The sequence below is a fragment of the Globicephala melas genome, chromosome 9, assembly GCF_963455315.2.
Source record: "Globicephala melas chromosome 9, mGloMel1.2, whole genome shotgun sequence".
NCBI classification, from domain to species: domain Eukaryota; kingdom Metazoa; phylum Chordata; class Mammalia; order Artiodactyla; family Delphinidae; genus Globicephala; species Globicephala melas.
In genome coordinates this window covers 29,077,810-29,103,216 of record NC_083322.1, presented here as the reverse complement: position 1 = coordinate 29,103,216, position 25,407 = coordinate 29,077,810, and the positions used below count along the sequence as shown (strand labels likewise).

General features: G+C 35.7%; 1 protein-coding gene across 2 annotated transcripts; it reads left to right on the top strand.

Annotated features, from left to right (window-relative positions):
• On the top strand, positions 1–23,720 carry ING3 (inhibitor of growth family member 3). Of its 2 annotated transcripts, XM_030857651.2 has the most exons (12): positions 1–137; positions 387–458; positions 3,023–3,123; positions 5,015–5,080; positions 13,350–13,446; positions 15,277–15,348; positions 16,186–16,305; positions 16,558–16,715; positions 17,317–17,510; positions 18,810–19,002; positions 21,355–21,393; positions 22,931–23,720. In XM_030857651.2, exons 1-12 carry the CDS (start codon positions 110–112, stop codon positions 23,045–23,047), a joined length of 1,257 nt encoding a protein of 418 aa, XP_030713511.1. In that variant the 5' UTR covers positions 1–109; the 3' UTR covers positions 23,048–23,720. The 2 variants fall into 2 exon arrangements, 1 of the variants encoding a protein (XP_030713511.1); XR_004039776.2 differs by lacking the exons at positions 13,350–13,446; positions 16,558–16,715; positions 17,317–17,510; ... (1 more) ...; positions 21,355–21,393; positions 22,931–23,720.
• The last annotated feature ends 1,687 nt before the right edge of the window (positions 23,721–25,407 follow it).

Genomic DNA, 25,407 nt, shown 5'->3' with positions numbered 1-25,407 from the left:
CGGGCGCTGCTAGCGGAGGCGCCATATTGGAAGGGACAAAACTCCGGCGACAGCGAGTGACACAAATAAACCCTTGGACCCCCTCGCTCCCCCAGCTCTGAGGGCCGCGATGTTGTACCTAGAGGACTATCTGGAAAGTGAGTGGGCGGCACTGGCGGGCCCGACTTGGGGACCTGCGGGCGGGCGAGGGCGGGAGTGGACGGGCTGGCGGGATGGCGGGAGGGAGGGGGAGGCGGGGGATGTTTCTTTCTCACGGTAACTGGCAGCCTCGCTGTGGGCTGCCGGCTCCCTCGACCCCCCCCGACGCACGCACGCACGCACGTAGCGACGTATGCGCGTACTTTCGCCTTTGGCCCCGCCCCTCTGACGGACTCTCCCATTGACAGTGATTGAGCAGCTACCAATGGACCTGCGGGACCGCTTCACCGAGATGCGCGAGATGGACCTGCAGGTGCAGAGTAAGTCGGCGCGTTTGCCCTTGTTCGCTGCGCGCGTTCAGTGCCAGACTTACTTGCCATCGACACCAGCGACTCTGCTCTTTGGCTCTCCTCCGGCTCACTCGCTAGTACAGAAGGAGTTGTCCAAAAGAACCGGCAATGCCAAATCTTGCCTCTTCTGTCTCCCACGCTAATTTTCTCCTGGCTTTTACAAGAGAAGGTGGCATTAGAGCACGTGTGCTCCTTTCTCGAATTTGTGACTGTGCAATAAAAGTTTCTATACCTTCGTTGAGAATGTAGATATGTTTTAGCGCACATCGGCGTACATGTTGCGAAGATTTTGACTTGAGACTTCATGTATAGAACATAGATTTCAGCATTTATATTTTTGTTGAAGTTCATGCTAATCAAAATTCAAGAGCGGACAACACATAGAAGCACAGGTTATATGTAGTTCTTTAGAGACCCTGGTGAACTTGGAATGTCGCATTTGAAAAGTTACACATTAAAGGATACATTCTCAACTGTCAACAATATGGTAGTTTCTCAGTCAAAATAAGAAAGTAAATAAAATTTCACTGTAAAGCTTCTTGTCTGCTGTAACAAAAATTTTGACTTTTCTTCTTTCAGTTATAGCTTGGTAGTCCGGAGACGTGTTCCCCAAAATAACCTTGCTCTTTCATAGAATAGTATTTAATTTATTTGATCTTTTTTTTTTGTGAAGTTTCTTTAAAGAGTTTATGATTCAGAGAGGGTAAAGAATAAATACCTTTGGAGATAACAAGGTAAATACTTAGAGCAAAATTTTGAAACAAGAAAACAGTGCTGAGTACCAAATGTATGTCCATCATGCTCTGAAAGAACCTCACACACCTTCCCCCTTTGTGAAATGAATATAATATAGCTGTTCCAACTATCTTGTAGAGATACTATATTAAAAATTTTAAATGTGAAATATACGATACATAATTAAAATGTATAATCAAGTGTACTTTGTTGGCTTTGTGTCACTCCTTTTGTTTGGAGAAATGTAAGTATTCCTTAATTGTTTGAATAATATTAATGGCTGGCCTTCATGGGGTGTATCTGCAGATGTTTCTTGATCCCATGTGTACCAGCTATGTTTGGAGTATACATAGAATTAGGATTGAGATAAGTTTCTTGTGCTGACAGGTTTTCTTCTTAGAAAAGTAGGGGTGGGGGAAGATCTGGGTTTTGGGGTATGATAGGGAAGAAAGGAGTATCATGGAAAGCGATCAGAAAACAACATTCCAGAGTGCGGGAGTCTTGAGGTAGCTAAGAACCTGCCCCCCCGCCCCTGCTTCTCTGCCCCACCATGCCACACACACTTCCATACCCAGTGTTTGTGAATATTCTTTTCTTAGCCTCCTGTCGGTTTTATGTGGTGCATAATACAAGGTGATACATCACGGAAATCACCTTCTGTTCAGTGGATTGCAGTGTGGAAGTCTGAATTGTGTGTTGTTTCTCCAGCTTGCTCACGAAATTCATTTTAACTTTAATGTAGTTGAAATGCTAAATATTTGCTAAAGTAGTGTTTTCTACAGGATTGAACGTAGATTTTATCATCAGACAGATCTGAGTTCATTTTAGGGCTTTACTAACTTATTCATTGGCCTTGACCACATCGCCACTTCTGAGGGATTTTTATTGTCTTGCGGATTAAAAGAAATACAGATAAATTAGAAAGTTTAGTACCTGATACGAAGTGGGCATTCAATAAAGGGAAGTTGTTATTTTATGCTTTCATTACAAATGTTAAGTCCTCTAGCAATTTGGACTTGATAATGTAAGTTAGAGGTTTTTTAAACTTGCATTTTTTACAATAATTAGAATTATCTAAAGTGAATAGGTATTATGGATTAACAAAAGATATCTCTTTGTCAAATAAGTTAGGAAATGCACTATTATGCACTGCAGATCTCCAAAACAGTATAGTAAAACAGTTTTCCTCAATTTATATAGCAACAAAATCCCTTTTATTTATTTTTCCTTTTTTAGCAGACATAGAATGAAATGACTATTCTTAGCACACACTTCAGGAAAAACTTATCTAGAACAAATAATAATGTGCGTTAAGTGAATAAATGATTGTACCTACCACGTTCAGTCATGATATGAGATGATGGGGTGCTTAATGGTATATAGCAAGAGGTTGAAACCTTTTTATCACATTTTCTTATTGAAATAAATGAGAGGATTATCAAGTGATTTCAATAACAAATCGTGTTTCAGCATATTTGGCTGACTTTATACTGTTAGTTTTTGACCCCAAGCCTATACTATTCAACAGCTATGGTATAGAATCTATCTACATTGTTGACTACTTTGACTATTGGAAGTTTAGAAGTAACAACAAAAATAGTCAGTAGGGAAAATTGTAGCTTTTTTTTTACTAAGGTAATTAAGGCACCATATATTTACATTATTAAAACATGACATATTTAAGTTACAGACCAAGTAAAACAGTGTATGTGCTCAGATATTTTTTTCTTTCTTCACATCAAAGCATGTATATTCAGTGTATGAGTTTGGTCATCTAAGTATGAAATGTTATGTCCTAGATGCAATGGATCAGCTAGAACAAAGAGTCAGTGAATTCTTCATGAATGCAAAGAAAAATAAACCGGAGTGGAGAGAAGAGCAAATGGCATCCATTAAAAAGGTATGTTCAACACTCTGGATGATTTATCTGTGAATTTTTGAGACCCTCTGAGGAAGCTATTTTAAAATTAAATAGTTTGGGGGATATCAAAATGAGGGAAAGTTATCAATAGCTCTTTAGAATTTAAACGTGACTTATAAAATTAAAAATGATGTATTAAATGTTAGAACTTCAGGTATAGGAATTTATTTTATATATAAATTTGTTTGTTTATTTTTGGCTGTGATGGGTCTTCGTTGCTGCGCGCGGGCTTTCTCTAGTTGCGGCGAGCCGGGGCTACTCTTCGTTGCGGTGTGTGGGCTTCTCATTGCAGTGGCGTCTCTCGTTGTGGAGCACGGGCTCTTGGCACACGGGCTTCAGTAGTTGTGGCTTGCGGGCTCTAGAGCGCAGGCTCAGTATTTGTGGCACAGGGGCCCAGTTGCTCCACGGCATGTGGGATCTTCCCGGACCAGGGTTCGAACCTGTGTCCTCCACACCACTGCGCCACCAAGGAAGTCCAGGAATTTTTAATCATTGAAGCATCTTGGTAATTTAGAAAATTATTTCAATAATTAGTGACTCATTAGAGAGTCACAAAACCATTTAAAAAGTACATTTTTTCTTTTAATTTGTTTTGTTGTAGTTAAGGTAATTAAAGTTGCCTTGTCTTTAAAGGTGTATTGTCTTCCAATTTGGGCCACATACTGGGGTGAAAATTAGCAACGTTGAAGCATATTTTATATATTGCTAGGTACCTAGGTTGGTGGAATCATAGAAGAACAGAATCCTAAGAATTGAAAAGATCTTTAAAAAATATTTAGTTTAAAACTCTTAATTTGTACATCAGTTGGTCCTAGAAATACAGAATTCTTTGAGTTTTTGTTAGTTTTATAGTACTCAGAGCTCTCTTCCAGTTTAGAATGGGTATCAGCTCTCCCCTCAAGGTTTGCTTTAAAGGTGTGATTTAGTTTATTTGGGGATACGGTGGAAGAACTACTCACAAACCCTCAGTTTGGTCATGACTGTGCCATTTGACTGTGTGACGTGGGACAGGTCCTTTAATACCTCTGAGTAATAATGGCTCCCTTACCCCCAACCTTCATAGAATTGTTCAAGAATCAACTGAGAAAGAAATTTGAAAACTAGTTGTGTTGTTTATTTTACCACATGGGGGGAATGTTATTTCTGTTAGGAGCAAAAACTTCAGAATCTTTTATAGAATTAGTCCTGACTTGGAGGATATCTGGAGGCCCAGGTGTGTGTGAGTATAGACTTCACGTATATGCATCCTAAAGTCATTCATCATACCTTTATCCTATTAGGTTTTTGGAGTAGCACGGCTTGGATATACCCTAAAAGTCTGATACTTAATGGAACTTCATAGAATTTTTAAAAAATAATTTGCTTTATACAGGGGAGAAATCTAAAGTATTGGTTGATTATATGAATTGATACCTAGCTTAAAATGAGAATTATAGAACAGTTGGAAACAATGGACATGCAGGTCAGAATCCTTTCAATAGTTGCTTTTATAACAAGTTTTAAAAATGGTTAGCATAAATACTCTTTACAAGTTAGATAAGTCTTACATCTTAAATAACATTTATTTTTGAAGAAAAAGAACTATTCATTGGCTCACATAACTTGTACTAGTATAGAGGCTAGACTTGGATGATATTTATTTTTTATTTATATCTTTTCTAGGAATTCTGAACATCTTCCTTTAATCCTTGGCTGTTGTCTAAAATTTTTAATCTTACCCCGTTCCCACCCTATCCCTAACTGGATTTTTATTGCTAATGTATAATGACTGACAGTGATAACAAGCTATGATAATGAAAAATGCAGTTATATGTCCTGCATACACATATTTTTAAATTATTAATCTTGAAACACGAATGTTTTTATTCAGGATTACTATAAAGCTTTGGAGGATGCAGACGAGAAGGTACAGTTGGCAAACCAGATATATGACTTGGTAAGTAAAATTAATGTGCATGCTATGCTGTATTTGAATTATGGATTATGTTTTAAATGGTGTTGGCTTATATATAATAGGAAGAACAGACTAAACTGAATTATTGCTCTCTTGATCCCATTTAATTTCAGAGTTCAGTGTCTACTTTTTGGTTTCTTTGTGGAAGAGAGCCAGAGAGTCCACAGTCAGTAGTAGGTCAAGAACCTTATATTTTAGCCAAATCTACGTTGCTATAAGATTGTAGCTGATGTTAGGCTTTTTTTGTTTTTTTAGCAAAAATGGGTGTTTATTGTACTAATCCTTATCTTCTTAAGGGAGTGTGCTTACTTGCCTGATAAATCATCTTGAGATTGTTTCTGTGACAAAATACACGTAAGAGTACTATGTTGATAGTTCTTGGTAGTCTGATTAAAATGAAGAAGAGACTTATTTCAATCTGTGTTAATGGATAGCACTCAGCTGTCTATTAAGTGACGTCAGTAGATAGCACTCAGCAACTGGCACAGGTGGCAAAACTGGGAAACATGATTAAATGAACTTTAAAAACAGGGTTTTTTACAGTAGCAGCAGCACTTCTTAAAGATTGAAATCACCAAGAAGACAGATATATGCAATATTTCTCAAATTGGTATAATTATGTTTTTTTTTTAATGTAAAGCATCTTCTCCCAAAGTATATACTTTAGGAAATACTCATTTCTGATTCTCTCTCAAAGCAAGTTAAAGCTGAAGACAAATGCTCACTTTTGATTAACTTTAGCATATGGATTCATATCTTATTTTTGTAGTCTTGTGTGGATACAGTTTTATTACTGAACAGATACATGTTAATATAAATGTCATTGGTGTGCATGACACAGATAAAAGGTACATATCCCATTTGGTATACATTGTGAATGCTATACTAAACTAGAAAGCATTTGTCATGTAAAACCACAGAAAATGCTTAATTGTTTTTACATAGTGAAAATATTCTAATGGATATAAAGACCTAGACTCTTTTGCTCATACAGTTAGTCTGAAAACAGTTTCATTAAAGATACTGACTAAAGGAGGGTAGAGTGGGCTGGTGGCTTGATTTACTGTGGAATGAAAACCAAAAAATGTTCTAAATTGTTTTGGTCTTGAATTAGGTCTATAAACATAGAGAAAGATATTTATGTTTGAATCCAGGACTAATTTGTTTAAAACATTCTTTCTCATATGTAGTGACTAGGTGTCAATCTTTATTTAGAAACTACCTGCTTTTTAAATCATATAGCTCTTTGGTTCCAATCTTTTGTTTATATTTTACTTTACTACTTTTTACACCTTTATTAAAAGTACTTCATGCATTTAGAAAAAATATATATAACAAATATATGCTTTTTAAATGTGTGTGTGTATCCATCTCTTGTTTACAAACCACACTCTTCATCCACTGTGTACTTGGTGTAATGGAGTTTTATGTGGGTACAATGGAGGAATGAAGAGTAAATGCTATAAATGCTCCTGTCCTCAAGGCGTCTGTTAACTAGTTGGGAAGACATGCCCACAGAGACATGCCCATAAGTAAAGTGGAGAGCCTGTATAGAAACATGTTAACAAATAAAGATTAATACAGTTGGGTATTAAGGGGATCTGGTAAAAGACTGACCTAAGTCAAGCAGAGTTACTGTTGATTTCTTGGAGAGTATGAGATGAGTTTTGAACAGAATTTATTCAGAGCCTCGGGGGCCTGGATTCAGGTATTGTATTGAGGGGAAAGCATTTCACTCAGAGGTAATGGATAAACACAGAATGAAAATAAAAATTAGTAACTTCTTTGAGGGAGATAGGTTATTTAGGCTAGAGATTGAAGGAATAACAGGTGATGTATTAAATTTAATACAACGTAATGAATGTAATAAAAAGCAAGGACCCATAATGGATTCTTGCAGACGTGAGTTCAGCTACTTCACTGACAGTAAGACTTTGGAAAAGTTATTTAATCCTGGAACCTCGGTTTCCTTATCTGTAAAATAGCAGTATTAATTTGTGCCTTAAAGGAAGATTTGAATCAATCTCTCTCTCTTTTTTGACAGAGATATAGAGACAAATATAGATACATCTATATACATATGTCTATATCTGTCTCTGTATATCTCTTATCTATATCTGCGCGTGCACGCGCGCACACACACACACACGCACACACACACAGAGTGCTCGTAGCTTGGCAGATAGTAGGCACTCGCTCTTTAAAAAAACTCACTTCATCTCATTTCTCTATCAAATTTTCTACTTTCCTGAAGCCACTGCTTCCCTTTCAGCTCTGCCAAGTTAAACCTGTTTTTTTTTTCCATAGTCCCCCATTATTTATTTCTAAGACTGCCTTTTGTCTTTTCTCTACTCTTTCCTATCTCTGTCCCTTTCTTTCCCTCCCCTTTTCTTTTTGTTACTCCCCCCTTCTTCCTTTTTAAAGACTCCATTGCTATTCCAGGTGACCACGATATCCTTAATATAAAATCCATTCTTCTTGAGACTTTATGTTAATTTATTATCTTCCCACCTTTGTGGCCTTTCTCAGTCTCCTTGGGTATCACTCAGAGCGGTTGCTGTTCTGAAGGGTTCTGTCTTTGACCTGCATTGTTTCTTACTCTGTTCAGTGGTTCGCATGTAAAGGTAGTTTTCTTCTCATCTTCAGCCCCAACTCCAGAGGCTGATGAGACCAAATGCCACACGGTAAAGCATTGTTGTGATGCCAGTTTTACCCCCTCCCCGCCACACTCACCACCCAAGCCGAGAAACATTTCTCCATTACTTTTCCATGTGTATGCTTAGTTTTAGCAATTATGCAATAATTATTCTTCAAGCTCAAACTTCTCCTCTGAGTCTGTTCTTATCTGAGAATTCCTAGGCCCTGGAACTCATTGTATTAAGACTTAAGTCTTCTTGTTTTACTTCTTTGACTAGCATCACTTCTCATGAATAAATAATTGTTAAAATGTTAAAATCAATTATGCACCCTCATTAAATTCCTATAACATTTAACAGGTGAGAGCTTAGAAGGCCCTGTACTTCAGAGGTGAATAGATAGGATATAGTGTAAGCGTAAAAATACAGTAATTTTTATTTATAGATCCTTTACCCAGTAAACAATGGTACTTGTATTTATACAGTTCTACCTAGTGGGAGAGTATAACTTTCACTCATACAGCAAATATTTATAGATCTCCAACTATGCGTGGTAACTGGTGCTGGATGGGCAGTAATGATACAGACAGGCAATGAATATAGGCAAACTAGATTACTGGAGATTTTGGTAAGTGCTGTGAAGGAAGTAAACATTGTGGAAAGAGGGGGAAAGAGTGAGTCACTGGGGGAGGCTTTAAGAGTCTACTAGTCAGGATGAGTGTAGTCTAAGGAGGTGACACCTGAGGCAGTACTTGGAAAGCGAGAAAGAGCACAGCCATGTGACAGGCTTAAGGAAGAACATTTCAGGCAGGTGATGGACCAAGTGCAGTGTCTGAGGTGCAGTGTCTGAGTCTCCTTGGTTAGACTGACAGGTTGCACCAGGAAAGAGGCCAGTGTGCTTGGTGTGTTGTGGGAAAGAAGAGGGTGTGAGCGGGGCAGGCAGAGGCCGGCACGCGCAGGCCTAAAAGCCGATGAAGCAGTGTTTTTAGTCTAAGAGCAGGGGGAGGCCAGTGAAAGATTTTAAACAAAGGAGTGGGACACACCTTAGAGGACATTGTATGTATGGCTCTGCTTAAACATTATATTATTATGGAAATGTCAAGTAAGCAGGTATTATTATTACAGGTTTTGAGATACAGCAATTGAGTATATAATTGTGTTTGATTTTGCCCCTCAATGTTTTCTATAGCACAGTATTTAATTGTATTATTTTTCATTAAAATATTTTATTTACTTTTAAAATCAATAGTAAGCTTTCTATTCCTGTGACCAGCACTGTACTGACTACCTCATTTATTAAGGAAAAAAATCAGACTGCATAAATATCCACAAATGAAGAAATTTGTGGAACTAGGGGTTCATTGGAACGAACCGACGCTTTATTTAAGAGGGTTTAGTGAAATTTGACTAACAGACTAAAAAAACATCTATCTTATTAAAATAATTTCCTTCCAGAATCCTGATGTTCATAGGCTTTAAACACTTTTTGGTGTTCCTCAGTCAGATGTCACTGTCATAAGGCCACATTAGATTACAATACCTAGTAAAGGTGATTTATATATACGCTGATAAAGCTTGAGCTCTTGGTTAATGCTTGAATGGTTTTAGCAGCCTCTTACAGCGCTAAATACCCTTGAACTTGCTTCTTTTTTATATCCTGGTTTATTCCTGAGATGATTATATTTCAGGCCCACATTTTACCTATAAATTTGAGAATTCCTCATCCGATACTCTAATTAAGGAAATATATTATGTGAGCTTGACCTTTTGATTTGTCTCCTATCCTTATTGTCTTTTAGGAGAATGATTAGATGTAGTTTATGTGCTAAGGCCTTAAGTATTTGATTCACCCTAAAGATGGATCAAATTTTCATCTAGTTTAAATTTAATTCAGGATGTGAAGAATCATTTTCATGACTTACCATCAGAGAAATGATTTGCCATCATGTTTCCTTTTTATTCCCCAGTTTACCCTCCTGATTCCCTATTACTAGATCTTTTCATGGATAGAAATTTCTCTCTTATTACCATGGATTTCCAGTTAGAACCTTGTAGACAGAGTGCTCATTGTGAAAAGGCAAACTTGACATCTAACTTTTAGAATTTGACAGTGTTGGAAGCCATAAAATCATGGAAAAACTTTTAAAAAGCTTTATTCAGTTCAGTTTGAGGCCATCAAGTGATACATTTTAAAATTTGAACATTGGAAAACTGGGAGAGACAAAAGAGAAAGAATAAAGGATTACAGCTCTATGCAAAAATAATTAAAGGGTCAGGATTTTTTGTTTGTTTCATGCAGAGGGGCCAAGGGTGACTCAAATATTTTATGATCGTGAATATATTAACAAATAATGTTGACAGAATTTTCTTTGTCTCTGTAAAGGTCAGAAAAAGGACACTAAATTTAAAGAAGTTATGATTTGGGGTTGTAGGATATGATTTAGGGTTGTAGAATAAGGACCTTTTGTGGCTAGCATTTATTGACATTAAGTGGGGAGCAGATCAATAATTAGACTCTGTGGTCGGCCTTGTGTTAGAAATCTGTGGTTAATGGAAAATCTCTCAATTGGATCAGTACCCTCTTTACCACTATAAATCAGTCTTCCAGGGTCAGGTGTTTGTAGAGCGGTACGGTAACTTGGGTTCTTGCTTCACCTGATATCTGGGGGGCCATTATGGAGCTCAGCTAGGATAGGTGCTTTACCCATTCAGAATCATGTAGGTAGAGGGAATGCACTTAATAATAGGTTTCAGATACGTTCAGTGCAGCTCTTGCTATTGCTGTTTAATACTGTTTAAGTATCCTGTTGCTTTATAGCTTAAGTTAAATCTTGTGGTCAACTTCTTTCCAACTCCTAATTTGATTTAGTACAGCAGTGGTGAATCGAATAAAAAGAATTCTCATTGTTTGATAATTGCTTATAATATTAATCAGTTCATAATCTTTTTTACCTACCAGTGGGAATGATTGAAAGCTCCCTTACAAAACTCCCCACCACAGTGTGGTTAAGGCTTTTCTGTATCTGTTTATTTTAATTGTGAATTCAGTTTTTCGAGTTATTAACTCCTTGGGTTCCACTGCTTTTTCTGAACTATCTGATATTGGGAATTCCATCATTATTTCCATGTTTTCAGGTATAATAAACATTATTAGTGCTATCTTAAAAGATAATTAAGCAATTCTTAAATTCAGGTGGGAATGAGTTAGGGAGGTATGTATGGTTTCTTCATCTCACCTCGATCCCCCCCGCCGCCCGCAACCGAGATTCTAACACTTCCTCTCTATACTGTCTGCCCCTATGACAGGTCACACCAGACTTTGTTTTTCTCTGAGAATTCTGTTTGTCTTCTTGTCTCTATACACTCTTTAGTTCTTTAATTATCACTCCTTTCCACCTGTTTGAAAACAATCCATTCTTCACTATCTAACTCGTTCATAATTCCTTTGTCTACAATAGCCCAATATTATATTTTTTCTTTATGTGCTACTTCTCACCCTTTCTCGCTGTTTTTTATTTTTTACATCTAGGAGATTTTTATTTGTTTGTTTATACCTTTACTGTGTTAAAAATCTTACATAAATCTTGATTTGTCAGCTAAATTTTAATTCCTATGAAGGCAGGGATTCTCTCATTCTTCAGGTATTCTCTGTTTACCCAGTGCCAAGCACACGATAGGAACTCAGTATTTATTAGTAGTATAGTTGTAGATAAGAAAGGCGGTGGAGTATTTTCATTGCATTAAGTAGACTTGGAATTTAGATATGAGTATTTTTTCTGATTTCCCTTGAGATTAAATTTTGACAATGTAAGAGATATTCTTGAATAACAGGTCTGTGTTCACACTTTATTATTGGAAGGGAGTTTCCATTAAAAAGGATGCTCAGTTACCTGCAGGTTCTTTGAATAGTAGCATGTGTCTATAATACGTGACCCTATAGAATTTTAAATATTGTAATTACAACTTCTACCAAGCTCTGAAAAATTATGTGTGAAGATGGAAGGAAAATTGGGCCTTGAATTATTGAAAAATCATAAACCAGCATCCCAATGATTACTGTTAATATACAAAATACAAATAATAAGACAATAGTCTTATTTTTTTTCAATTTGAATTCTATTACTTTGAGTTAAAAAATTGGCTTCTGCATGCGGAAGTTCAGAGGGCAATGTTAGGTATAAACAGTGAAGCACAATCTATTACAGATAGATCAGAGTTAAGTCTCATTTTTATAATGCACTAGTTATTGAATTTGGGCATGTTGCTTAACCCTTCTGAGCTTTAGTTTCTTCACTTATGAAATCGAGACAGTAATAACCTATCTCAAAAGATTAGAGCAAGGACTAGAAAACATAAACCTTCCAATGCACCAAACACATTAGTGGCATCTAACACCCGCAAATTGTCTTTTGCTACTCTTCTTCCCCACTCCCTCATTTAGATACACATTATTTAATCGAAAGTCTTATTTAAATTTTTTGTCCTCTGGTGTATCATAGCATTTTGACATTTGTGAGAAAGTTACTCTTAAATATAACAGTGATTAAGAGGGAAACTAGAGTTTGAAAAAGAAAGATGTTGACAATAATGTGACATGAATACTTTTCAAGACTTGGTGTTTTTCGGTTTCACTTCAAAGTAGTAAATTTGAATAAGTATTGAAAAAATTTAATATTAAGCTTTAAAAATACATTGACTTGTTGCTAGTTTGAGGTGTCATAAAATTTTCTGAAATCAGTCCAGAGATCTGTAGGTGAATGAGAAAATACAATTTTGCCACCTTAACCAAGGGCAACAGTATTACAATAAAACTCTTTTTTTTTTTTTTTTTTTTTTTTTTTGCGGTACACGGGCCTCTTACTGCCGTGGCCTCTCCCGCCGCGGAGCACAGGCTCTGGACGCGCAGGCCCAGCGGCCATGGCTCACGGGCCCAGCCGCTCCGTGGCACGTGGAATCCTCCCAGACCGGGGCACGAACCCGCGTCACTTGCATCGGCAGGCGGACTCCCAACCACTGCGCCACCAGGGAAGCCCACAATAAAACCCTTTTGACCAAGCTCTTTGTGGAATGGCATTTTCTGGCTAAAAACCCTTTTGTTTCAACTCTTTACATAAATGTTTACAAGTATAATGGTCCACTCTCCTGCCTTAGAGAAATGTATGTATAGAATATAGGAGCCTCTTTGTTTGTAGACTGAGGATCTTTCATTCCTTACTGTGACAGTTATTATGGTCTGGCAGTGTGGATGGCCTTGTTATAAGTAGGAGATTAGGCTAAAAGTAATTGTAGGGCATACTAAGAACTGTTACCAACCCTCATGTACCACCCACCGCCCATCTTTGCTTTACTTTTCATATCCTACTTCTTCCAAACATTTTCTAACAAATTGCGATTCTGGTTTCTTAAAACTTAAAATTTATTCAAGGAAACTTCGGAGATACTTAGCCTAGCACCCTCATGTTATAGATTAAAAACCTGCAGTGTAGGTTAATTGACTTGCTCAAGGATACAAAGCAGATGCGCTAAAAGAAATAAAGATTTAGGTTTCCTCATTAAACTGACACTTTAATAGTGTCCCAAATTGTGGTGGTTATCTTTGATCTTCTTTGAAACAGGTAGATCGACACTTGAGAAAGCTGGATCAGGAACTGGCTAAGTTTAAAATGGAGCTGGAAGCTGATAATGCTGGAATTACAGAAATATTAGAGAGGCGTAAGTAAACTTTACAGTTTTGCATCAATGTTGGACAGTACATGTGCACATCATTGAGGAGACACACGTTCCGCAGAGGCTTCTCAGGTGCTGCTCCTTGGTGGACGGTGGCACCTGGGTGGGATAGCTTGGTCCCCAGCAGTTGGACTGTTTGGGTCACGGATACTTGGAGAGATAATATATCATCCACTCACTCTGTATGAAAATAACATATTAAGTCATTCCATTTTTTAACATGGATATATGCTAGTAAGATGAGTGGTAGGAACAAAGATTTAAAGGAATACAACCATCTAGAAACAAGTCAGCCATCTGGCATTACATGTTCTGACTTTGCCCTGCCAGTTTATGCACTTAAGTGTTGAGGAAGGTTGTTATTTTTTCTTCTTAAGGACTGCCTTAAAGCTTTCCCTCAGCTGTGTTACTAAGAAAGATTTTAATGAGTTCTTCAACACTTCCTCTTTTTCTCAAGAAGTCTTTCCTAAACTTTCTCTTATCAGCAAGAAACCATTTTAATATTTCTCTGCAAGACTCGACTTGATCTCCTGCTATAATTTACTCTCATCACTTCTAGGGTTTAACTCAGGAGACTTCCCCAAAATGGAGACATGAGCTCTGATTCTTTAACTAATTTAGCTCTTCCAGCCTAAATAGATAACGTCCATAAAATCAGATAGTGCTGTGCTAAGCCCAGAGTAGGCACTCACTAAATGTTAGTTGAATCAAGTGAGTATTATGGCTGATTTCTAGTAGAATTTAATTAAAGGATTCAAGCATCTCTTTTCTTGGTGCATTTCAACAGCAAGAAATAGGTACAGCAACATGTACCTATTTCTACACACAGATGAAAGGTTTCTTTAGAGTGTTAGGTTACATATATCTCTGTTTATATACTCACTAGATGTCAACCAGGGCAGCAACCACACATGAATCCATCTTGGTACCCATAGTTGCATGTTTGTATTCAAAAATAGATCCATCATTTTAGATGATCATCTTATTTATTTGTGATACTTTTATTCCAGGGGGACCCTATCTGAAGATAATAAGTATTTTGAGGCAAAATAAAATATTTTATTTTATTTTTTTGAAATGCTGATGGTAGCTGTGAGTAGCAATAAGCCATGCCTATTCAGTACTGCAGGAAGGTTAATGAAGCATCCTCTGTAAGGACGCAGACATATGAAAGTAAATTAGATCAAGTTGTAAAAATTGCTCCACCCTGTGCCCTGCCATAATTTCATCTCAAGGGATCAAGATAAACCCAGGAAATTTCTTTAAAAGTATTTTAAAGCTTGGCGGTAGAGATTCTATGCATCACTTTTCACAAACAAAATCCCTAACTTCTTTTAGGAAGTCTTTACTATCGCATGTCATTTTAATGATCAAAGGATTTTCTTTCATATAGTAATGTCCCATTGCCTAATACTTTAGACTCTCCCATTAAAAGGTCTTCAGCTCAGTAACTCTAGGTTGAGTTTTTCAGATCAGTAATGGAGTTATAATACCCATTCATCCACTTATGTTGTACCAAATGTCGTGAATTCCCTAACTCAGACATTAGCGTGCTTTGACCCATTTTGTACTTAAGGTGAATATTGAAAAATAGGTTACTTATTGTTTAGAAAGAGGGTCAGATTGGCTCAGGGTAAAATTGGCAGTGGTGACCCTCTAATGTGTTTGCCTAAAATGATACAGGCATAGGCATCAGAGCTTGCCAGTTCTTTGCTGGTTAAGGGTACAGAATGCCTGTATTTGATTGATGTGTAAAGAAGTTCTGTGGCGATATCTCATGTGGTATATCTCTATGCCTCTCTTTTTTTTTTTTAGGATCTCTGGAATTAGATACTCCTTCACAGCCAGTGAACAATCACCATGCTCACTCACATACTCCAGTGGAAAGTAAGTTTGATTTAGGACAGCTAAAATTTTAAAGACAATTAAAAATTCATTATATTATCTATGTATTCTCTTTCACTAGCTTTACACAACCAATTGAGAAATGAATATCCTCCCCTTTTATTCTGTGAGATGTATTTTTTTTCATTGCAATTACTGGCAGATTTATCTTCTTCATTTGGGAAGAGCATATTTGATTTGGGAACAGGTAGTCTGTTTTCCCTGGAATTCATTGCGGAAGAACATGTGGTACTAGTAGCAGTGTATACTGACCACATACAGATACCTGATTCTCTCCAGGGAGTGTTAGAACTAAGCCAAACAGTGAACTACTTGATTGTGGGCTCTTTGTCTTTTTTATCCTTGCTTTTCAATTTTTTAGCTTACTGTTGGCTTATAATAAAGTCTCAAATGGTTGGTGAGTTAGTGAGTAAATGAATGGTTAGTCAGATGCTAGCTGGCTAGATGACCGTATCAGTGCCTTTTTTTGACAGAGCAATTTGATATGAAAGAAAGATTGATTGAAAATTATTTTAAATTGTAGTTAATGTTTTGAAAACAAAATTCTCCTCATGTTATATGTGAAACCATGGTGTATCATGGGTTGTCTTCACTACTTTCCTATTAAAGTTTTTTAAATGTCCAAGCAGTCTGCTCTTACTAAAACAGGTGACACAGAGAGTTCTGTTTGTCGTGTCTTCTCAGAAAACATAATGTTCTGTATTCCATGAGGAACTCAGATCATAACTGTATCAGTTTATAACCAGATGGAGTACAATATTATGCCTTGTCTATAGTTCTCTAAAATTTAAAAAAATTGAATTTTTTATTTATATTCAGAAAGGAAATATAATCCAACTTCTCACCATACGACAACAGATCATATACCTGAAAAGAAGTTTAAATCTGAAGCTCTTTTATCTACCCTAACATCAGATGCCTCTAAGGAAAATACGCTAGGTAAGTTTATTATCTTAAATATGATTGTTTTCTTTTTTTGTTTGCGTTAAACTAAAGGGAAATGACAGCAATTAAGATTAATTATACAGATTCTTTACCTGGTTAAAGTATACGATAGGAAAAAAGAAGTAAAAATGTGACATGAAAATTTTAAATTTAGTGATTATATCTGTGCTGAGAACTAATATATTTTAAGCTCACTAACTTTATGTTCTCTCTAACCATTTTTATTGCTTCTTTAATTCTATACAGGTTGTCGAAATAATAATTCTACAGCTTCTTCTAACAATGCTTACAATGTGAATTCCTCCCAGCCTCTGGCATCCTATAATATCGGCTCCTTGTCTTCAGGAGCTGGTGCAGGGGCAATTACCATGGCAGCAGCTCAAGCAGTTCAAGCTACAGCTCAGGTAAAAAGGAAAAAGGTTTGGAAACAATGTTAAATTTTGTCTGGATCCTTGGCAAACTCAAATAGAAACAACTAGATAGGAACAAAAAGAGTTTTCTTGCATTGTAAAGTTTCATTTTTAAATCATAGTTTTATGATATCTGACATTTTATTTAATGAAATGAATATGCAGAAATTCCCTGATTGATAATGAAAAGTAAAAAATAGATTCATACAACCTCATGCAGATCCCTTCTCATAGTAATTGCTCATGACGCCCATATTCTTGACTGTAAGCCACAGCACCTGCTAGGACTATACTTTATTCTTTCTACCAGTTCCAGGGCTTTCTCTATAGCCTCAGAACGTAGGTTGCCTTGAGTTTGTTCACTTCTGTACTGGTTATCTGTATTCCTTAAGATACCCATCCTGTAGTTACTTCAGAACTAGGTAAAAACTGATCTTAAATCTTTACATAAAATAGCTTAAATTACAATGATGAAAATAATGGTTTAAACAAAATAATATTGGATAAGCCAAAGTAATGCTGTAACTAGTAAGACTTGAAAAAGAAAATATACATACTTATATTTATTAATACTACCAATGAATGTCTTTCTAAGATGAAAGAGGGACGAAGAACATCAAGTTTAAAAGCCAGTTATGAAGCATTTAAGAATAATGACTTTCAGCTGGGAAAAGAGTTTTCCATGCCCAGGGAAGCAGCTGGCTATTCATCATCTTCAGCGCTCATGACTACATTGACACAGAACGCCAGCTCATCCGCAGCAGATTCACGGAGCGGGAGAAAGAGCAAGTAAGTTTTATTGCTACAGTAGCCCGTACCTTTACTAAGTATGCAGACTACCTGGCATCCAGCTGGGCTTCCATATATTAAACAAAGGCAGCATGATATGATGGGTCAGGGTGAACTTTGGGGAGGTGGGAAGACATGACATTTCCTTCACACTGACTTACTTTGAAAGGGATGAAGTCTTTAAAAAGTGCTAAGAGACCGTAATTTTTCTAGAGTCTTAAATTGGGTTTATTAATAAATGACTTCTTTTTACTTTCTTTTGTTCATTAAGATAAAGCATTTTATGAAACTTTTTCTGCTTATAACACCTTATTTTGTCCTGTGTTTCCTGGAAATTTTTTCAAATAAGATTCTTCATTTTGATTAAGAGCAAGTTGTCTTACTTCTTGGTATTACATCCCCAAAATTGAAATTATGAAAATATCCCTAGATTTTGTAGATGAGACTCTTAAGATGATTATATAAAAACCGAATAGCATTTGGCACCATCTTTCCAGAGTACCTGCATATGTTAGGTATTCATACATAGTGAAAGTTCAAATGCTCGATCAAAAGAATTGTATCATAATTTTATCATAATTCTTTAAATGTATTTTCTGCAAGTAAATGTTGTATTTTCTGGGTTCCTGTACTTTCTGTGACTAAATCTCTAAAAGAATGATCAATGTAGAATTACCACAAAAGTGCTAAATATCTTAAAAATTCATTAATGACCCAAACTTTTTATAACTGCCGATGATAAATTTTTGCATTTTTAAAATTTATTAGCATACGGATAATGGTAAATTTCTTGTGAATTTTAACACTTTTTGTTTCCTGTCCTACACAGGTAAGTATTCACATGTCAGTTGATGGTCATGATTATTTTCATCAAATGCTTCTGTGTATTTGTATTTTAGATTTTGATGAAGAGTATTCAGTTTGCTTAAAAATACAAAGAATGTCTGTAAGGTAGCCATAACTAATACTAATTCTTAAAAGTATTACCTACAATTTAAATCAATGGTAAGTAGTAACTGATTAAAAATTTATTCTAAAAACTTTGAAATATTTTGAAAGAATTTCCTTTAAATATATTTGCTCTCCAGAAAACAAAAATCTCAGATAAAAATAAACTGTTATGAAAAATGTTTTATTGCTCTAAACAATTGTGCTTTTAAATCTGTTTATCAGATTATTTGAGTGTTAAATATTAATTTATACATTTAATGTTTTCATATCATACCACTTACTTAGAAGTTATTTTCAGGTAACTTCTTATGGATGCTGAGCAAATAAAACTGATACTGTTTTTTTCAGAAACAACAACAAGTCTTCAAGCCAGCAGTCATCATCTTCCTCCTCCTCTTCTTCCTTATCATCATGTTCTTCGTCATCAACTGTTGTACAAGAAATCTCTCAACAGACAACAGTTGTACCAGAATCTGATTCGAACAGTCAGGTTGATTGGACTTATGACCCAAATGAACCACGATACTGCATTTGTAATCAGGTAAAAATCTGACATAGGTCTATAAAAGCATAATCTGAATAAATTAGGAAAAAGAGCTACTCCATTTTTATAGAGTTCTTTTTACTCCAGTTAAAAATATCTTTGCTTCTTTAATATATTTTTCTCCTGCTTCTTATAAAAATGACGTGTTTGCTGTAAATACAAACAGTATAAAGAAACATATAAGTCATCCATAATCTCGGCCCTCAGATATAACCTATAATTAAACATTTCTATGTACTACTACTATGTACCCCACATGGATGTTGTCTTAGCCTGCTCAGGCTGCCATAATAAAATACAACAGACTGGGTGGCTTAAACAACAGAAATTTGTTTTCTCACAGTTTTGGAGGCTGGCTAGTCTGAAATTAAGGTGCTGGCCAATTGTGTTCCTGGTGAGGGCTCTCTTCCTGGCTTGCAGACGGCCCCCTTCTTGTTGAGTCCTCACATGGTGAAGAAAGAGAGCTTTGGTATCTCTTCCTTTCGTATAAGGCCACCAACTTGATTGAATTAGGACTCCACCCTTATGGCCTCATTTAACCTTTATCCTCTCCTCACAGGCAGTCACATTGGGGGTTAAGACTTTAACACATGAATTTTGGGAAGGGACACAAGCATTCAGTTCATAATACATATGTACACAGATACACACATAGGTGTATGTGTATTTGAATTTGACAGTTGGAATCATGGTATGTCCTTTTATGTAACTGGCTTTTTTCACTAAATCATGTGTACTGAACATGATTTTTCTTGTCATTTTTTTCTTCTCACAGTTATCTGTTATAGTCTGTACTGTAACTTATTTAGCCAATATTTAGCTATAAATTATTTTAGTGGTTTTATTTTTTAAAAATTACAAATAACATTATGGTAGGCATTTTTTATGTAATCCATTTCATACATCTAATTTTTAAGACAGTCCTTTAGAATTAAAATTAAGTTATAAATATTTGATACCAACTACCAAATTATCTTCTAAAATTTATTACCAAAATTAATAAATTGATGAATATGCCTGTTTCCTAAACCCTGTCCAGCACTGCATTTTATTCTCTCTTAAAAACCATGTACCAATTTTGATAGTTTTGAATCACAGAGTTGTTTCAATTTACCTTAGTAAGATTGGATTTTTTTGGCCATTTTGATTTCTTCTTTTATGTGTTGGCTGATTTTTTCTATCATTTTTGTCACATATAAATATTTTGCTTGGTTTAGTTTTTTAATTCTAAAATTCCAATTTTATGTAGTAATGACTGTCAGTCTTTTTCTTTATGAATTCAGCCATGGATTACATCCTTAGGAAGGCCTCTTCCCCTTTACCCCTTATAAATGTGTCTTGATTTTTAAATGTTTTCATCTGTTGATATGCTTTAATTTCTTCACATTTAAATCTTTAATCTGTCTGCAGTATATTGTGTTTAACAGTGTGAGTTGCCAGTCTAATTTTTAAGAATATGCCATTTAAGAGTTTGCTAGGTCTGCTGTCACCTGATAAACATTTTTTAACGTTAATGATTAAGAATATCCTATAAATATCCTGGCAGTAGAGGTAGATTACCTACAAAAGAACAAAATCAGATTCACCCTAGATTTCCCCTCTATAACACTAAAAACTAGAAGTTGATGAAATATGTCTGTAGAGCTTTGAGGGAGAGATCTAAGTGCCCCCGCCCCCGGCCCCTACCCCACACCCCCGCAAATTGTTACCCAGAGAAGTTGTTCATCATGTGCATAGAACCGCAAACAGGTATTTTCACTCATGCAAAGAATCAGGAAGTACGCCATCTAGTAATATAAACTCTATCTGAAAACGTATTCAGTTCATTGAGAACTTAAATGAATTCAGGAATTAGGAAGTCGTGCTGTAAAGTGCTAGTGAAGAACAGCAAAAAGAAAAATGAGAAAGGACATATAATAAATAGCTAATAAGTTTAGAAGTTTCAGTGAAATGGGCTATTGACTGCAAAAATATAAATGACCTAACCTGACCCAAGAAAAAGTAAAAAAAAACTTAAGTATGTAAATAATCAAGAAAGAAACTTAAAATCTTTATAAAAGGAACCACCCAAAAAGTTGGCTCCTTTGTCGAGGTAGTCTACAGAACAAATTCTTACAGACTTTCAAAGAGCACATAATTTCTGTGTATCTCCCCCTACATCCCAGTCCCAAAAAAACCTTCCAGAAAAAAAAACTGTAAACTGTGTAAAACTATATGCCCTGTTTCTTAATGCAGTTGTATATTCAGTGTATTTCCCTCTATTTTCTTAACAGTATCATAGACAATTAATTTGGGTTTAGGTGCTTGTTATATAGTCATAACAAAAATACTTAATTTTCTTTTAACTAGGTATCCTATGGTGAGATGGTGGGCTGCGATAACCAAGATGTAAGTATTAAATTTTTCTATTTAGGAATGAAATAATCACAGATTATTATTGCTAGAATGTATACTTTTTTGTTTACTGTGTCTCTCAGTATAAGAAAACAGGTTTGAAGTTATGTTAATTATAATAATGCTAGAGTATTCCTCCCCCAAATAGGATAGTATGCCTTAATATATTCCCTATTTTAACTTTTTTAAAGCTAATTTTACAGTTTTATGTGCAGATTATACTTCTCAAAAGGTGCTATGTTGTATGAAAATTAGAAACACCCTCCTCCCCTTTTGCCAAAGAGTGCTGTGTTTGCTAGAATTCAGTTCACTTATCACAGTGAAGAATTGGAACTTTAGAACAGTACATTCTTTCAGGAAGCATGGTGCTAAGGTGAAGGCTCTAACGGGGGTTATTTTCCTCCTGTTAGTGTAGTATTTCCTAAGGTACTCTGCTAGTGTCAGCTGATAAGAGCCACTTCTGATATTAAAAAATAAAGAAGGTTTGAAAGAAAAGAATTCCTATTTATTTTCTTTGAAGCTTAATTTGGGTTAGAGATATGTTTTGAATGCTGAGAATATTTTTGTCTAGTAGTTTCCACTCCCTTCTTAACTGTCACACAGCTCAGCCCCCTCTTGTCCATGTTTTCCTCCAGAGGGGTAACTGAACCCTGAATTCTAAAGAGGACTAATCAGTAATGTCAAGATCCTAAGGTTAATAATAAGAGTTTTAAATTTTTAAAACAATTTGAAAATTGATCAGGGTTGGCTCATGAAAATGTGTGCTTTCCTGACCTGCCAGGTTCCCAACAACACGTTCACATAGAGAAAGACTTTCCTTCCACTCCCTGTGCAGAACCACTGTGGGCTGTTTGTGATTATTGCAAAACCATTTCAAGAAGACCATTGTAAACTGTCTTCTGGGGCGCTTAGTGCAAATGAGGGATGAGAGTTCTGTGAATAGTTCTGTCATACTCTCTCTGATCCCTCTCATTCCCAGTTGAGCTCTTCTAAGTGCTAAGATTTTCTGTGAAAGTGTAGAACCACTTAGTATATTGCACAGTGGAACTCCTTTTCTCTGCATATCTAGGAATAGATACACCAGAAAGGAAACCCAGGGCAATCCTTTATGTCTTAATTACAAGCAGCTTGTTCTACTTTATGAGGAAATGAATAAGGCTGAATATTAAATAAAATCTTTAAAATACATTTACCGCCTATGTGAGAGACCCATCTCACTTCTTCTTGTCCTTGTGAGTTGGTATCAATGTACTCTCCAGCTTAACGGAAATTAGTGAATTTTGTTCATTATTTAAGATTATGGGAGTAGATTACATGAACCTCAGAGTTAACAAAGATGCACAATTTTCTGTGTCTCCATTTCCTCATCTCTGAAACTTACCAGTTGGACTAAATGAACAAAAAATCAGCTCCTAGATGTCAAAGTTCTGTTTCCATGGCTCTAATTATTAATATTTAGTCTGCTGGGCATATTTTAACATACTTCCTAATCTTTTACTAAAAACTATTTCTTTGCATTTTTGCTTTCTAGTGCCCCATAGAATGGTTCCATTATGGATGTGTTGGATTGACAGAAGCACCAAAAGGAAAATGGTACTGTCCACAGTGCACTGCTGCCATGAAAAGAAGAGGCAGTCGGCACAAATAAGGGTGGTCGTTTCATTTGAGAAAGAAAAAAACTCCAACATTTTATATAGGACTTTAAAAAAAGGAAAAAAAGAGAGAGAAGAGACAATGCATTTCCAGGCAACCACTTAAAGGATTTACATAGACAATCCTATAAGATCTTGAACTTGAATTTTATGGGTTGTATTTTAATAATGTAAGTAAATTATTTATGCACTCCTGCTGTGCTCTGAATATTATTCCAGTCAGCCTTGGATTATTTCAGTGGCCAACATATGCAGACGTTTGTACTCCTCAACCATTTTCTCCAAGTAATGGGCATTCTATAATTTAGACTTCAAAGAATTCCAACGATGAAGATTTTAAGAAAAGGATTTTATATTCAACAGGTATGTTCTGCTGCATGTACTGTACTCCAGAGCTGTTACGTAACACTGTATATAAATGGTTGCAAAACAAAAAAAAAGTCAGTGCTTCTAAAAAGAATTTAAGATAATGGTTTTTTAAATGCCTTTATAATAAGCTTTGTTTCTTTGTGAAACTAAATTCAGCGGGCTGAAGGAAATGGTTCATGTGATAAAGTGGGCTGGTGTCCTCTAGAGTACCTGGGTACATAAACAGAAATTCCTGTAGGTAAAAACTAATCTGTGCCATTAGTCTTTATATGTTTCTGCATCCAGATAGAGTGCAGTTCATGAGGGTGGGAGGGGGAGGGGCTGAGGGGAAAGGGTGTTTAAGTGATACATTTTTATACCAAATGTGTTTATTTTTTTGTGCAAGTAATCCTTAAGATTGGAATTGTATTAGGTGTTAAAATAAAGTTTTTAAAAAATTACTTGTATTTATACTTCACACTTAATAATGAAAATTTCTTAATTCCAACTAACTTCCAATGTTCATAATCTAAAAAAGACAGAGACCCAGGACACAGAATGCTGCGTAATCTGTTATTTCTTTGATAATGCTTGGAATTTGTGATATGAAAATAAGGGAAAGACATTTTTAATGCAAATTTGAAATGCAAATGTATTTTTCTAGAACATCTCCCTGACTTTTCCTTCAGTCTAAGGGACATGAAAGAAGTCTAACTACAGCAGATAAAATGAAAATAATGATTGTAGTTGTTCTGACTTGTGGCAGTGTGGCCAGCGTAAGTAAAGAGAACCCTTGGATTGGAGCTTAAAATTCAGTTCTCTTTTTGATTCTACCACATGTTGGTATGACAGTTAATTCACATCTTTAGTCACTCTGGGCCTTATTAAACCAGGGTGACACTGGCTTCAGGATGTCTATAAAGCACTCCTAAGGTTTTATTCTATAGGTGCTATTTAAATTATAAATTTTGCATAGTGGAAGTTTTATTTAAGGTATAATATCGAGTCTGGTCGATAGAAAAATCCTTAAAACGTTAGAAATACTTATTATGTTGTATTTCTTTTATATTGAAAGTTACTGGGCCCATCAGATTTCTGCTTTAATCAAAACCACTTATGAGCCTCTTAGAACTTATACAGAAAACTATGAAATCTATGCAATGCTACCCAAAGGGTATGGATTAGATAGGGGATTTCAGAGGTCTCTTTGCAGCTTCTAGATTCCATAATTCTGAGCTGCTGCAGTCTGATTTTATAACTGGACAGCCCATAAAACTAAGTTAGGTTCATTTGTGGGTACTCATGATTTCGTGATACTCAGTATTTTCATGGAGATTTTATAAACCTTTAAAAAATAATATATAATGTAGTATTCAGTTAACTTATTAGCATGTTGCCTGGAGATGCTCAGTGGTATTGTTTAATCTGTATATAATGACTTTTCCAAACTCATTTGTTTTATAGGAATTGGTCAAAGGGAAAAAGCCTTATGTACAGCCTTATTTTAAGAGAAAGTTCCTTGTCAGAGTCAGGAACATCCCTATTTCCAGCTGCTATAGCCCCTTTCAGTGTGTGAGTTCCACTACTTAACTAAATCACTCAGAAAAACATTTTGACAAATTTTAAGCTCAGACATGTAATATTTTATGAAGTGTGTATAAAGAAGTAAACCCAAATTTTGTGCAGTTATTTAGTAATGGGTAGAACCTGTTCATATCTGAGATCTATACAATGGGCCAATCATGGAACTACCTCATCAAAAAACAAAAAAATGTGGCCAGCTATTAATATTCTTTGTGACATTTACATCAAGGAGTATATGAGCATTTCTGGTATTATAATATACACATTCAAAATCTTTGTTGTACAAAACTTGTGTAACAGTTGGTGGCACAAAAAATCCAAATGTGGGTTCACAGTTTATAGGTGGTGAAAATTGAGGCCTTACTGCTGTGGAGTGTATATTACAATGTTCATGGTGACACATTTGAAGCAATAAATGGCTTAA